General features: G+C 41.8%; 1 protein-coding gene across 1 annotated transcript; it reads left to right on the top strand.

The window, feature by feature from the left end:
• Window positions 1-5388: 5388 nt before the first annotated feature.
• On the top strand, window positions 5389-9217 carry LOC306831980 (homeodomain-interacting protein kinase 2-like). Its single transcript, XM_079356309.1, has 11 exons — window positions 5389-5673; window positions 5859-6062; window positions 6318-6509; window positions 6602-6780; window positions 6938-7058; window positions 7382-7492; window positions 7630-7710; window positions 7816-7946; window positions 8124-8258; window positions 8577-8805; window positions 8906-9217. The coding sequence occupies exons 2-10, from the start codon at window positions 5859-5861 to the stop codon at window positions 8803-8805; spliced, it is 1383 nt and encodes a 460-aa protein (XP_079212435.1). The 5' UTR covers window positions 5389-5673; the 3' UTR covers window positions 8906-9217.
• The last annotated feature ends 4040 nt before the right edge of the window (window positions 9218-13257 follow it).

Genomic DNA, 13257 nt, shown 5'->3' with positions numbered 1-13257 from the left:
TAAAAAAATTAGAAGAAAAAAAAAAATCCTCAACAGAAAAATACTGAAACTGTGAACGTGGTCTTTGGTGCGTCCATTCCTGGGACATTTGAGACGTCTCTGGTGAAGACACGGTGTCCTCGACACACAGACAGCTGCAGGAGAGAGACACGAATCACCCGACCACACGCCTGCAGGAAAAGTATGTTTTAAATCTTAAACCTGTTTAATCAAACCTGTAAATTAAAGTGATTTTGGATTTGATCAGGTTCAGATATCGATCCTTGTCGGTGCAACATAACCACACTTCACGGCCTCCCATTGGTTGGAGGACAGGCGGCAGGCAGCTGTGTAACAGGAGACGGGTCGACGGCAGCGTGAACGTCCAACACTCTGCAGCTCACCAACGTCTCTGCAGGGTTACACATGGGGGGGGGGGGGGGGGGGGGCAGGGGGGGGTAAAGTTCATGCTTGAAGTGTGTTGCAGGGCTGGGTTAAAGAAGGGGGCGGGGCTGGGTGCTTATGGTCGGTGAACTGGAAGAAGCAGGTGTGAGCCGGTCAGCTGCCCGTCAGAGACAGCTGGGACGTCCTGTCCCACGGAGACTTCGTGATGGGATCCCCCCTGTTGGAAATGTGCCTGTGAAAACCCTCTCATAGATCCCTGTCACACCTTCTTCTGTACCTGAAGCATTTCACACCTGGACGAATCAGATCATTGATGGTGTTTAGTTTATCGATTGTAATCAGACCTCCTTCGTTTCTTCTACCTTACTGTAAACATGTTGATTTACACTGTAAAAACTGGTTTCTTTTAATTTCCTGTCTTCCTGCATTGAGCCCCTAGTGGACACTCGATGAACTGCAGCATTTTGCACTTCAGCATCGGCTTCATTTTTCTGGAGCGGAGGTTCCTGCTTGATTCAAACTGAAGTTCTTTTAATGGCCTGCAGGGGGCGACTCCACTGGTTGCGAAACAAACAAATCCGATTTATCAAATCTGGAAGAAAAATGTCCATATTTTCAGTTTGACGAATACGCCCCATCAGTTATCGCTCAACGCATCACGTTGTTCATTTTGTGAATGAGCTCCCGTTTAGATCATCGTTTGATTCGGTTGATCGGGATGAAAAGTCGAGCTGTCAAACAGGATCATGGCGTTACGATGAGTGTCCTCTTCTTGATAGGAAACAGTCACTTCTGGCTCCGTTCTCAAACGGTGGTCCAAACAGCAGGAGTAGATGTTGTTTGGTCTTTACTTCCTGAAAAGGACAGAGACCACGGAGCTCAGTAAACAAAGCTGTCGAATAAACAGAAAGAAAGAACAACCTGTTTCCTTTATAAAGTTTTATGTTTATTATTTTTTATTATTATTTTTTTCTGTGTTTTAAAGAATAACGTGTTTGTATTTGTGATGTTTGAAACGATCCAATAATCGTTTGTTTACAAGTTGGACGGCGTGCTGGAGTTTACCTTTACGTTTCAGGTGAACACGCTGCTCTCCTGTCTTGTTAAATGATTTTGCAAAGGCTTTTTCTTTTTTTTTTCATTTATAAGTTTAGCATCATTTCCTCTGAAATCAAAATTCGTGTTTGACAAAAAAACCCAATTGTAGTTTGTCTAAATTTTGTATTTTTTTTTAAACTCCAAACAAAATGTTAATTCATTAAAAAATGTAAACATTTCGTAACAATCTGTTACTAATTTTAGTTTCCCTTCATCATCCAAACACAGCTGCACACATAAAGCACTCTGTGTGATCCCGTCTGGAATATAATCAGAATAAAACAAGACGGACGATGAGTCGATTTCAAGAAGAGAGAAGACATTTTGGCGTTAGCTGCTGGACGTAATAAAAAAACAAAAACTTTGAATTGTTGCGTGTTGGAGCAGCGCCTGCAGCAGCTGCACACGGTGCATTGGTAGAATAGTGTTTGACATGTGAGAGAACACCGCTAACACACACAGCTAATGGAGCTAACGCCACTCACGGCATCATGAAACAAAGTGTTTGACTCCATGAATCCTCCGTGGACATTTCTATCCAGTCAACCTTTGGTAAACTGGCGGCAGAACACGCACGTGGAGCGGCGTGAATTTCAGGTCTTTTATCGATTACGCATGAAGAATGTTGTCTGAAAAGATTTCCTGAGACTAAATCGATTCGAGGTCGGTGCTCGGGCCCGAAGAAGAAGAAATCATGCCAGCCTGATATTTTTTGTTTCCTTAAATATGGAGTGAAATAAAACTAAACTGCTGTGTTTTGTACTTATGTTTTCATTATGCGCTGAATAAAATCTGAAAAAGGATTTTCTTCTTCTGTAACTAAAAGGTTGATAAGTTGGATCAGTGATGAGTGGATTCATCTCTGTGATACGTTGAGAGAATCAGACACTTATAAACCCCTCTGAGTGTCAGTTTTTAAAAATGTTTTTACTCATTGGATTCAGGTGCAGATTATTTAAACTCACCGTGTTTGAAAGGCATCAAGCTAAACGTGTCTGATTGTGACTAAATGATTTTAAGGTTTTAAAAAAAGACACCAGATGTTCGATATTTATGACGACGATCTCACGATGTTCAGATCACAAACGTGAGAGTTTCACTTTTTGCACTCTTAAAAATGTTGCAAAAAATAAATCAATAAAATGTTTTGCTCGTGGAAAGTCAGACTTTTTAAAGCCTTGTATTCGATGGTCTGCGTCAGCCTGTTGACCTTTATCATAACACAAGATGTACTACAGTACGCACTGCATCATACATTCATTCATTCTAACACTAAAAACTACAGCATCAATCAGCGTCATGATTAGCATTTTAGCTACGAGCAAACATTTAATGTTTTGCCTCCTGAGATTTTGTATTTCCAAAAAAAAAGTGTCTTTTTTTTTTTGACAGCAAAGACTCCATGTTGGATTTGTCGAAGTAAATGTCATTAAAGATTAAAGGTTTACTGGTGACGAGCTGCGAGCATCTCTCATGTGTTAAATATGTTACACTCTTTATATTTACTGAAACATGCTACATACATACATCTGCCTGTATACAGTTTGTCATATGTTTCACAATCAGGTCATGTGACGTGTTTCAAAGACTGAGTCCCTGTTTAACCCTTTGTAGTTCATCCACTGCACCAAAGCATGCTCTGTTTAGTTGCTCTTTTGGCAGCTCAGTGGACGAGATGAAAAAAATGTCAGCAGCTCGACACTCAATCTGGTGTCTCACTCGCAGGTGATACTACGTCCTTCTGCAGTTTACACGTTAAAAGAACGTTTGGTGAGCTCCACTTAGATGTACATCATGAATGCCTGAGCTATACGTTGGATGAAACAACAGTGTAGGAGGTCCTCTGAAGCGTTACGCAGGGATTTTCCAGGTTTCAAAGGAAACGTCCTCATTTCATGTTCATGTTGGACGGCTCAAAGGATCTTATTACACAAAAGGACAAATCCTATTAACAGAAATAAAGGGAACCTAAACTAAACATCCATCCATCCATCTGTCTATTCATTTTTCCATGCATCCATCCATAAAAGTTGTCTTGAATTTTTTCTCAACATTTTTCTTTTGAAGTGGCGAGCAGCGTATACGACACTACAGATGACATCTTAGACGATACATAAAGAGAAGAAGAAGAAGAAGAAGACGGAGGACAGAGACTGGAGCGAGGCAAATTGAGGCGTCTTCTCTCAGCGACTGTTGTGAAGCCACGTGGGTGAAGGGGAAACAGCCAAACAGCCAACACGGCATTTGATGTCTGAGAGGATTCAAAGCGGAGGGACGACCTGCATCCAGCTGATCGTCACTTTATCTGGTCAAATGAAATAACAGCAATAAATAAATGTATTCAATTGATCAAACTGTCGTCTCTGTTACTACCAAGCCACAACCTCCGGACTTGAAAAATGAAGCCAATGTGGGAAAACGAAATCCTGCAGTTTGTGGAGTGTCCATTTCAGAATCGTAGCTGACATGATTGACAGGTGGTCGTGATGTCACGGTTCGCCAAGAGGCTCAAAACCCGCCTCAGCTCCAGCCCTCAGCTCCTGTCATTAGGTTGACTCAAAGTTAGGCTGAGACAGCATTTCCAGCAGGGCGGCTGCTGCTGATGAGCCTCTGGAGCCCCCTGCAGGAACAGATGGATGACGCCACTCAGGCTTCGTCTATCAATACTGATGATGGAAACACAGGCACATCCCTGTTAATACATTATTTTAATACAGCATTAGATAATATATATATTTAGGTTGCACCCTGAGCACCAGGCTGCATCTTTTTCATACGTACATTAAATTAAAAGCGTGTTATAGACTGGTGTTGTAATGAAGGTTTTAGGTTACCAGTCTATTGATTCTCCCAGGTAATAGACTGGTATATTAATGACGTATTTTTTTAGGCCAACCCGAAAAAATGGCACCGGTGGTTCCTACGAAAATTCCCCGATGGGATTTTTTCATTATATTTTGGATGATTGCAGAAAATAATCTGTGTGTCAAACACACGTTTCTGATGTGTAGCTGTTTTGTTTAGCGGGATAATCTTTACAGATGAACATCATTTATATGAAGTTTGAAGAGTTAATGCAGCCCAGAGAAGTTAAAAGCTAACGTTATGCTACAAGCTAACTACACCACGGTCGGTTTGTAGTGACGTCACGACCGTTATTCTTCATCGATCTAATCAGCGGATTTGACAAGCTAGCTAAACGTTAGCTTAATAAGTTGTTTATTAACCTAATATTTACAAGAACACTGAAAAACATGACTAGAGGCTGTAAGGAGGATTAGGGAGAGAGTTCCCGGCGTGATGACGTTTAATGTCTGTGACAACGACTGTAGTTTCAGTTAGCTACTCGTTAGCAACCTGCGTTTAAAGTTTGTGTAAAAACTTTAAAATTCACAAGTGGGGTCTTAGCTAACGTAGTTTATCTCGTCTAACAAAACATCAACATCTCTTCAGCTTGTGTTAACCACAGACCTTATTTCAGTCTAAACACAAACCCATTCATAATCCACATGCTGAGACAGCATTTCCAGCAGGGCGGCTGCTGCTGCTGAGCCTCTGGAGCCAACAAGCTAGCTAAACGTTAGCTTAATAAGTTGTTTATGAACCTAATTTTGCAAGAACAGTGAAAAACATGACTAGAGGCTGTAAGGAGGATTAGTGAGAGAGTTTGCCATGGCGGGATTTGACGTGATGACGTTTAATGTCTCCATGACAACCACTGTAGTTTCAGTTAGCTACTCGTTAGCAACCGCCGTTTAAAGTTTGCGTAAAAACTTTAAAATTCACAAGTGTGGTCTTAGCTAACGTAGTTTATCTCTTCAGTTTGTGTTAACCACAGACCTTATTTCAGTCTAAACACAAACACATTCAAAATCCACATTTAGACTTTTAGAGTTAAAATGCTAACTCACTTCCTGGTTTTAGGACTCAAAACTACACCAGTCTATTGACTCTCCCAGGTAATGGAACATGGAGCGTTACACTGAACCACTTGTTGCCGTGGGAACATCAGATTTAGAACGTTGGCTTTGATCGCCACCTCACAGGGACTCACGGAATCCTGAAAAACTCTAAATGAACAGGAGTTAAAAAAATAATCATTTCAGTTTGAGCAGCTGGACAAACCACAAGCTTCGAGTTTTCAAGCTACTTATTTGAACTGAAGAACGTAAATCAAACTCTTTGATAAAGGTGAGTTCCTCTTTATATTTCCTAAATTTCTGAGCTCTTTGTTTAGTCCAAACTGGAGTTAGACAGAGATAAGAATTGCACAATATTAACATTTACAGACTTAAGACAAACACAATGATGATAGAGATGAAACAGGATTGTTAGTAACTTTGTTCTCATTATTTTCTCTCGTTTCTTTTTTCCAGATGACGAGCAAACACAAAGTGGGACTTATGCAGATGCTGCAAATCGTAAAAGTTCAGGCTAACAACAATCTCCCCCCCAAATACAAGGTCCTGAAGGTCATGGGCAAGGGCGGCTTCGGGAAAGTGTTGCAGTGTTTGGACAGAGAGACCAACAATCCTGTAGCCATAAAGGTCCCCTTGTTTAACCAAAGCTGCAGAAAGGAGGTGAGACATTTGGTAGATTTTGAAGTTATCATCATAAAATAGAGATTTGACAGTTTTATATTTGGTGCATCATATTGAATAACTATATTTAGTGATCACAAAGGCAAACTAATGTTATCTTATGCAGCTGGACTGTGCTTATTAAAGTCCCCAACACACACACAGAATAACTTTCATACCCATTCACATGCCCATGTTGTATATTGATTTGTCAAAGATTATAACTTTGGTGAACATCTTGTCGTTTTTCTCCAGGTGGCCATGCTTCAAAAGTTGATGGAGCTAAAACTTGACGAGCACAACATCGTCAAGTTCCATGAATATTTCATGGTGAAGAAAGGCGAGGCGCTGGTCTTTGAGAGTCTGGAAGTGAACATATACAACTATATGTGTCAGAACTCCTTGACCCCCATGACGTTAACTGACACAAGGACTATAATCACACAGGTATGAATTCAGCAGCTTCTGATAGAAAGCACAAGTTTAACCGTCTGTTTAACCTTGATACAGTCTCTGACATGTGTGTATTGTTCTTGCAGATGGCTACAGCACTTACAGCTCTGAAGAACATCGGTGTGATCCACACGGACATCAAACTGGACAACGTGATGTTGGTGGACCAACAACGACCCTTCAGAGTGAAACTCATAGACTTTGGCTTGGCCATAGATAAATCTAAAGCCAAGCAGGGCATGACGCTGCAAACAGTCTCGTTCAGGTAAGATCCAAAATCATGCTGATTATGTGTCAGCATACTTTTTCATTTGTTCCCAACGAGGAAAAATCTATTGTTTGCCTAATTCATGTTTGTATTTTCACTCCTTGGAACGTGACAGTGTAACTGACTCTATCAAATGTTTTTCTTCTACACTCAGGGCTCCTGAGATCATTTTGGGTCAGCCATTCTCCGAGGCCATCGACATGTGGTCAGTGGGCTGCATGATGTTTTCCGTGCTCTTCAGTTACTACCTGTTTGAGAAAGAGGAATATGACACAGTAAGTAATTTACAAAGCTTGACTCTTTTAGCTCACGCATCAGCTAATGATGCTCATTAAACCTATGTTAAAGCAGAACTTCACAAATACACACTCCTGAACCCTTTGTTTAGCATGTAGCTAACGCTAATACACTCACACACAGCAGTAAATCAAATGTAAAACCAAGGGATTCACCTAACACACAGGACGGAGGGACATAATGTGCTTTTAGTGCTGCAGAGAACTTCATATGTTAGCCATGGCGGGAGTTATTAGCATTAGCATGTAGCTAAGAAGAGAAGTGTTCTTGTTGTTGATGTGTTGATATGTTTCATTTCCAGCTGCGCACGATAATGGAGATCGTGGGTCGGGTCGACGAGTTTCTGAACACAGCAAAGCAGAGAAGTGCCTTTTTTATTTATAATAAGAAGGCCAACTACTGGAGGATCAAGGTACTACACGTTGTTTCTTTGTTTTCTTTAGACTCATGTGATACTTTAAGGTGTGCATAAAAATGATGTTTATGGACTGCTGTTGATTAGTTAGATGAAGAGAAACATTCAAATGACCACACTGAACCTTCTTTCAGACTCGTAAGGAGTACTTTGGAGAGGACCCTCCAGCAGCCCCTGACAAACACACGTTTTCATCGCTGGATGATCTCAAAAAGGTAAAGTGGGAAGCTTCTTGCACGGTCATTGTCAGTTTTCTGTCTTTATGGAGGACCAGGATGATGTCTTGACTGATGGTGTACTTCTTTGTTTTTTATAACTAGATTTCAGCGGATTACAAGGACGAGGCTGCAGAATACGAGCAGTGCATCGAGCTAATGAAGGCCATGCTGACGATTGATCAGAACAAGAGGATCACTCCCGATGAAGTCCTCCAGCACCCCTTCATCACCCAGTAAGTACTTGAACTTTTCAAAGTAGATGTTGTTTCTAACTGATGGATGCTGCTCAGGCTCTCAGTAGTTCTATGTGTCTATATATTATGTCATGTTTCATCATCTCACTGATTGATTTGCAGATAGTTCCTTTTAAAAAGTCTCCAGAACTGACAGTTAATGTTTGAACACAACAGGAAGAAGGAGAGCGTCGATCCTCCAAAGGACCAGCACAGCCCTCCTCCCACAGTCTTTCCATCGGGGGTGATCCTAGTCCGGCCTGCAACACCCGAGAACACGTCGAAGCTGGAGGAAGAGGAGACATCGGTCAGGTGAGAGAACCTTTAAACACACACATATAGCACATTTAATCCTCTTTTACTCTGATGTCAATATTTGAGTGATGGTGTCACATTTGTCCACTTCCATACTTGTCGATACAGCATGTTTTTAAAACTATCTCCACTCTTTCAATGACCAAGAGAATCAAAAAGTACGTCTGCTTAAACGTACATGCAGTGTGAAGCTACAAGCTAACATAAGTGGGTTAGCATTAGCCCTTTAACAGCTAGCGACATCTACTGGATGAAAGATGATTCCTTAAAGTTGTAACGACAGTAACCGGAACAAAACTCTTTCTGTGTGTTTAGTCTGACCATTGAGGACATTGAGGACGAGGACATCGAGCACAACGAGGACACCGAGGACACCAAGGACCACAAGGACAACGAGACGCCGCCAACCCCAGACGACGGCGACAGCAAGGACAATGAGACGCCGCCAACCTCAGACGACAGCAAGGAGAAGAAGAACTTCTTCCAGCGGATGAAGTCCTGGTTCAGGAGAAAGTTCCCCTCCAACCGAGTCGGTGTCATGTAGGTAGAACGAGGTCAGGAGTGAAGCTCCGGGAAGTTTTTCATCGCTACACACGAGATGATTTTCAATTGTTTCATCAATTTTTAACGTAAAAATGTTTAAGATCTTTTACAGGGTAAGAGGACAAACTGGGACCAAAAATCAGGACCTAAAATCATCTCGTGTGTCGCCAGTCAAACTTCCCGGAGCTTCACAGGGCAGCACGGCGGCTCGGTGGTTAGCACCGCAGCCTCACAGCAGACACTGCCCCCTGTCTGTGTGGAGTTTGCATGTCCTCCCCGTGACTGCAGTGGGTTTTCACCGGGGTCTCCGGTTTCCTCCCACACGCCAAAAACATGCTTCTAGGTCGATTGGACACTTTAAATTCTCACTTAATCTGGTCAAATCAAATCAATAAATGAACGTTTGAAACTGTCTTTAAAACTGTCTCATGACTTTATTCTATCAAAGCGTTGAAACGACTGACGAGAGAGAGAGAGAGAGAGAGAGAGAGAGAGGCTGTGGATCAGTCAGGTTGACATTTCTCTGAACACTGACGTTTTTCCTTTTTTAAGTCCTGTTGGTGTTCTGTGTCTGTCTCTTATAGACAGACATCAGAGGAGAGGACATTTGGACAGGTGTATGTCTGATTTTTTGCTTCAATAAAAACTATCAAGGAAACACCCAACATTGGGTTTGTAGGACGTTAACTTTGGTTGCCGTGGTAACAAGTATCGATGTTCGATACTTAATTAGGGACCGAAGCACTGACCAGTGCGAAGGACCCTATTGTAACCCAAATGATTATTTTTCTTTTTTTTTTCTTCCGTCTCTTTGGAGCCATTTTTGACGGCTTGAACGTGAATGAAAACTCATCAAAATCTCCAAAGTCATCGGGTCTGGCGAAAAATTTGATATTTTTGCCATTTCGTAAAAAAAAATACGCAAAATGACTCAGTGGTGCCCCCTTCAAATTTTCAAAATGGCCTCCCCATGGAGGTTTCTTTGTCCTACATGCATGAGATTTTTTATGCTCATTGGGCATGTCAGGAGCTACATAAAATCCTCTTACACCCATGGTCAAAACCCAACAGGAAGTCCGCCATATTTTTTTTGAATGGCTGAAATTCGCGGTTTACAGGTTAGCTATCTGAACGAACTCCAAAAGCGTTTATCTGATCATCGCAAACTCAATCTTAGTGTGTTCTAGACGTGTTGAAGATCTCTCGTTGTGCTCTGCACGTTATTTCGTCAAGGGGCGTGGCCACGGCGTACCATCAAACTTTGATGTCTCGGCACACTCCTATTTTTTAACCTTCGATTACTGTAAGGCCTGCTGCTTGGCCTCGTGTCGCGGCTGCACTCCTGCGGTCACACTCTCGCGGTCGCGACACGCGCCGACATGCGCGGGGTGCTTCGGTCCCTTCATCACCGCTTGCGGTTTTAATTCAGTATTGAAGTTTGAATAAAAAAAATGAACAAAACAAACGTGACAAAGTGTCTTAAAAAGAGGAACCCAAAACATTAATGAAAATAAATAAATAAAATCATCCTAACCATAAATAATAAAAGACATTTCCATAAACGCACACGAGGTGAATCAAACTGAACAAATACAAAGAATATGTTAATAAAGGAAAAGGGTTTGTTGAGCGGGTTGACCTGTGACTCCTACAAGCATGTCATTCCCCTCCCTCTCTCTCTCTCTCTCTCTCTCTCTCTCCCATGTTTATGACTCTATGTAACGTCCTGTCTCTCCTGAAACATGTCTCTATATTTATATCAACCCGAGAACACCGTCACCAACGCCGGGTGAGTTTTACCAAATACAATAAACCCAATAAAAAGTGCGAGTCATGAAAACACGACAAATTAGAGGAGTGGTCTTTTTCAAACTGTCTCATGTCCAATAAAATATAAAAAAATACCACGAGGGGACCCGATAAAAAAAATGCTCCAAAATTACCAAAAAATGTAAAAAAATTAGAAGAAAAAAAAAATTCCTCAACAGAAAAATACTGAAACTGTGAACGTGGTCTTTGGTGCGTCCATTCCTGGGACATTTGAGACGTCTCTGGTGAAGACACGGTGTCCTCGACACACAGACAGCTGCAGGAGAGAGACACGAATCACCCGACCACACGCCTGCAGGAAAAGTATGTTTTAAATCTTAAACCTGTTTAATCAAACCTGTAAATTAAAGTGATTTTGGATTTGATCAGTTTCAGATATCAGTCCTTGTCGGTGCAACATAACCACACTTCACGGCCTCCCATTGGTTGGAGGACAGGCGGCAGGCAGCTGTGTAACAGGAGACGGGTCGACGGCAGCGTGAACGTCCAACACTCTGCAGCTCACCAACGTCTCTGCAGGGTTACACATGGGGGGGGGGGGGGGGCAGGGGGGGGGTAAAGTTCATGCTTGAAGTGTGTTGCAGGGCTGGGTTAAAGAAGGGGGCGGGGCCGGGTGCTTATGGTCGGTGAACTGGAAGAAGCAGGTGTGAGCCGGTCAGCTGCCCGTCAGAGACAGCTGGGACGTCCTGTCCCACGGAGACTTCGTGATGGGATCCCCCCTGTTGGAAATGTGCCTGTGAAAACCCTCTCATAGATCCCTGTCACACCTTCTTCTGTACCTGAAGCATTTCACACCTGGACGAATCAGATCATTGATGGTGTTTAGTTTATCGATTGTAATCAGACCTCCTTCGTTTCTTCTACCTTACTGTAAACATGTTGATTTACGCTGTAAAAACAGGGTTTTTTTTTTACTTCCCGTCTTCCTGCATTGAGCCCCTAGTGGACACTCGATGAACTGCAGCATTTTGCACTTCAGCATCGGCTTCATTTTTCTGGAGCGGAGGTTCCTGCTTGATTCAAACTGAAGTTCTTTTAATGGCCTGCAGGGGGCGACTCCACTGGTTGCGAAACAAACAAATCCGATTTATCAAATCTGGAAGAAAAATGTCCATATTTTCAGTTTGACGAATACGCCCCATCAGTTATCGCTCAACGCATCACGTTGTTCATTTTGTGAATGAGCTCCCGTTTAGATCATCGTTTCATTCGGTTGATCGGGATGAAAAGTCGAGCTGTCAAACAGGATCATGGCGTTACGATGAGTGTCCTCTTCTTGATAGGAAACAGTCACTTCTGGCTCCGTTCTCAAACGGTGGTCCAAACAGCAGGAGTAGATGTTGTTTGGTCTTTACTTCCTGAAAAGGACAGAGACCACGGAGCTCAGTAAACAAAGCTGTCGAATAAACAGAAAGAAAGAACAACCTGTTTCCTTTATAAAGTTTTATGTTTATTATTTATTTTATTTTTTCTGTGTTTTAAAGAATAACGTGTTTGTATTTGTGATGTTTGAAACGATCCAATAATCGATTGTTTACAAGTTGGACGGCGTGCTGGAGTTTACCTTTACGTTTCAGGTGAACACGCTGCTCTCCTGTCTTGTTAAATGATTTTGCAAAGGCTTTTTCTTTTATTTTATTTTTCATTTATAAGTTTAGCATCATTTCCTCTGAAATCAAAATTTGTGTTTGACAAAAAAACCCAATTGTAGTTTGTCAAATTTTTTTTTTTTTTTTTTGAACTCCAAACAAAATGTTAATTCATTAAAAAATGTAAACATTTCGTAACAATCTGTCACTAATTTCAGTTTCCCTTCATCGTCCAAACACAGCTGCACACATAAAGCACTCTGTGTGATCCCGTCAGGAATATAATCAGAATAAAACAAGACGGACGATGAGTCGATTTAAAGAAGAGAGAAGACATTTTGGCGTTAGCTGCTGGACGTAATAAAAAAAACAAAAACTTTGAATTGTTGCGTGTTGGAGCAGCGCCTGCAGCAGCTGCACACGGTGCATTGGTAGAATAGTGTTAGACATGTGAGAGAACACCGCTAACACACACAGCTAATGGAGCTAACGCCACTCACGGCATCATGAAACAAAGTGTTTGACTCCATGAATCCTCCGTGGACATTTCTATCCAGTCAACCTTTGGTAAACTGGCGGCAGAACACGCACGTGGAGCGGCGTGAATTTCAGGTCTTTTGTCGATCACGCATGAAGAATGTTGTCTGAAAAGATTTCCTGAGACTAAATCGATTCGAGGTCGGTGCTCGGGCCCGAAGAAGAAGAAATCACGCCAGCCTGATATTTTTTGTTTCCTTAAATATGGAGTGAAATAAAACTAAACTGCTGTGTTTTGTACTTATGTTTTCATTATGCGCTGAATAACATCTGAAAAAGGATTTTCTTCTTCTGTAACTAAAAGGTTGATAAGTTGGATCAGTGATGAGTGGATTCATCTCTGTGATACGTTGAGAGAATCAGACACTTATAAACCCCTCTGAGTGTCAGTTTTTAAAAATGTTTTTACTCATTGGATTCAGGTGCAGATTATTTAAACTCACTGTGTTTGAAATGCATCAAGCTAAACGTGTCTGATTGTGACTAAATGATTTTAA

This window comes from Symphodus melops, assembly GCF_947650265.1.
Source record: "Symphodus melops genome assembly, chromosome: 11".
Lineage (NCBI taxonomy): Eukaryota > Metazoa > Chordata > Actinopteri > Labriformes > Labridae > Symphodus > Symphodus melops.
The sequence above is the reverse complement of the archived record's forward strand: the minus strand, read 5'-3'. Positions and strand labels throughout refer to the sequence as shown.

Excerpts from the sequence above, each read along its gene's own strand:
- LOC306831980 (XM_079356309.1), top strand. The coding sequence starts at position 5,859 with ATGACGAGCAAACACAAAGTGGGACTTATGCAGATGCTGCAAATCGTA. Across the intron at positions 7,711-7,815 it reads CGCTGGATGATCTCAAAAAG|ATTTCAGCGGATTACAAGGA; the intron begins GTAAAGTGGGAA and ends TTTTATAACTAG. Across the intron at positions 8,259-8,576 it reads GAAGAGGAGACATCGGTCAG|TCTGACCATTGAGGACATTG; the intron begins GTGAGAGAACCT and ends CTGTGTGTTTAG.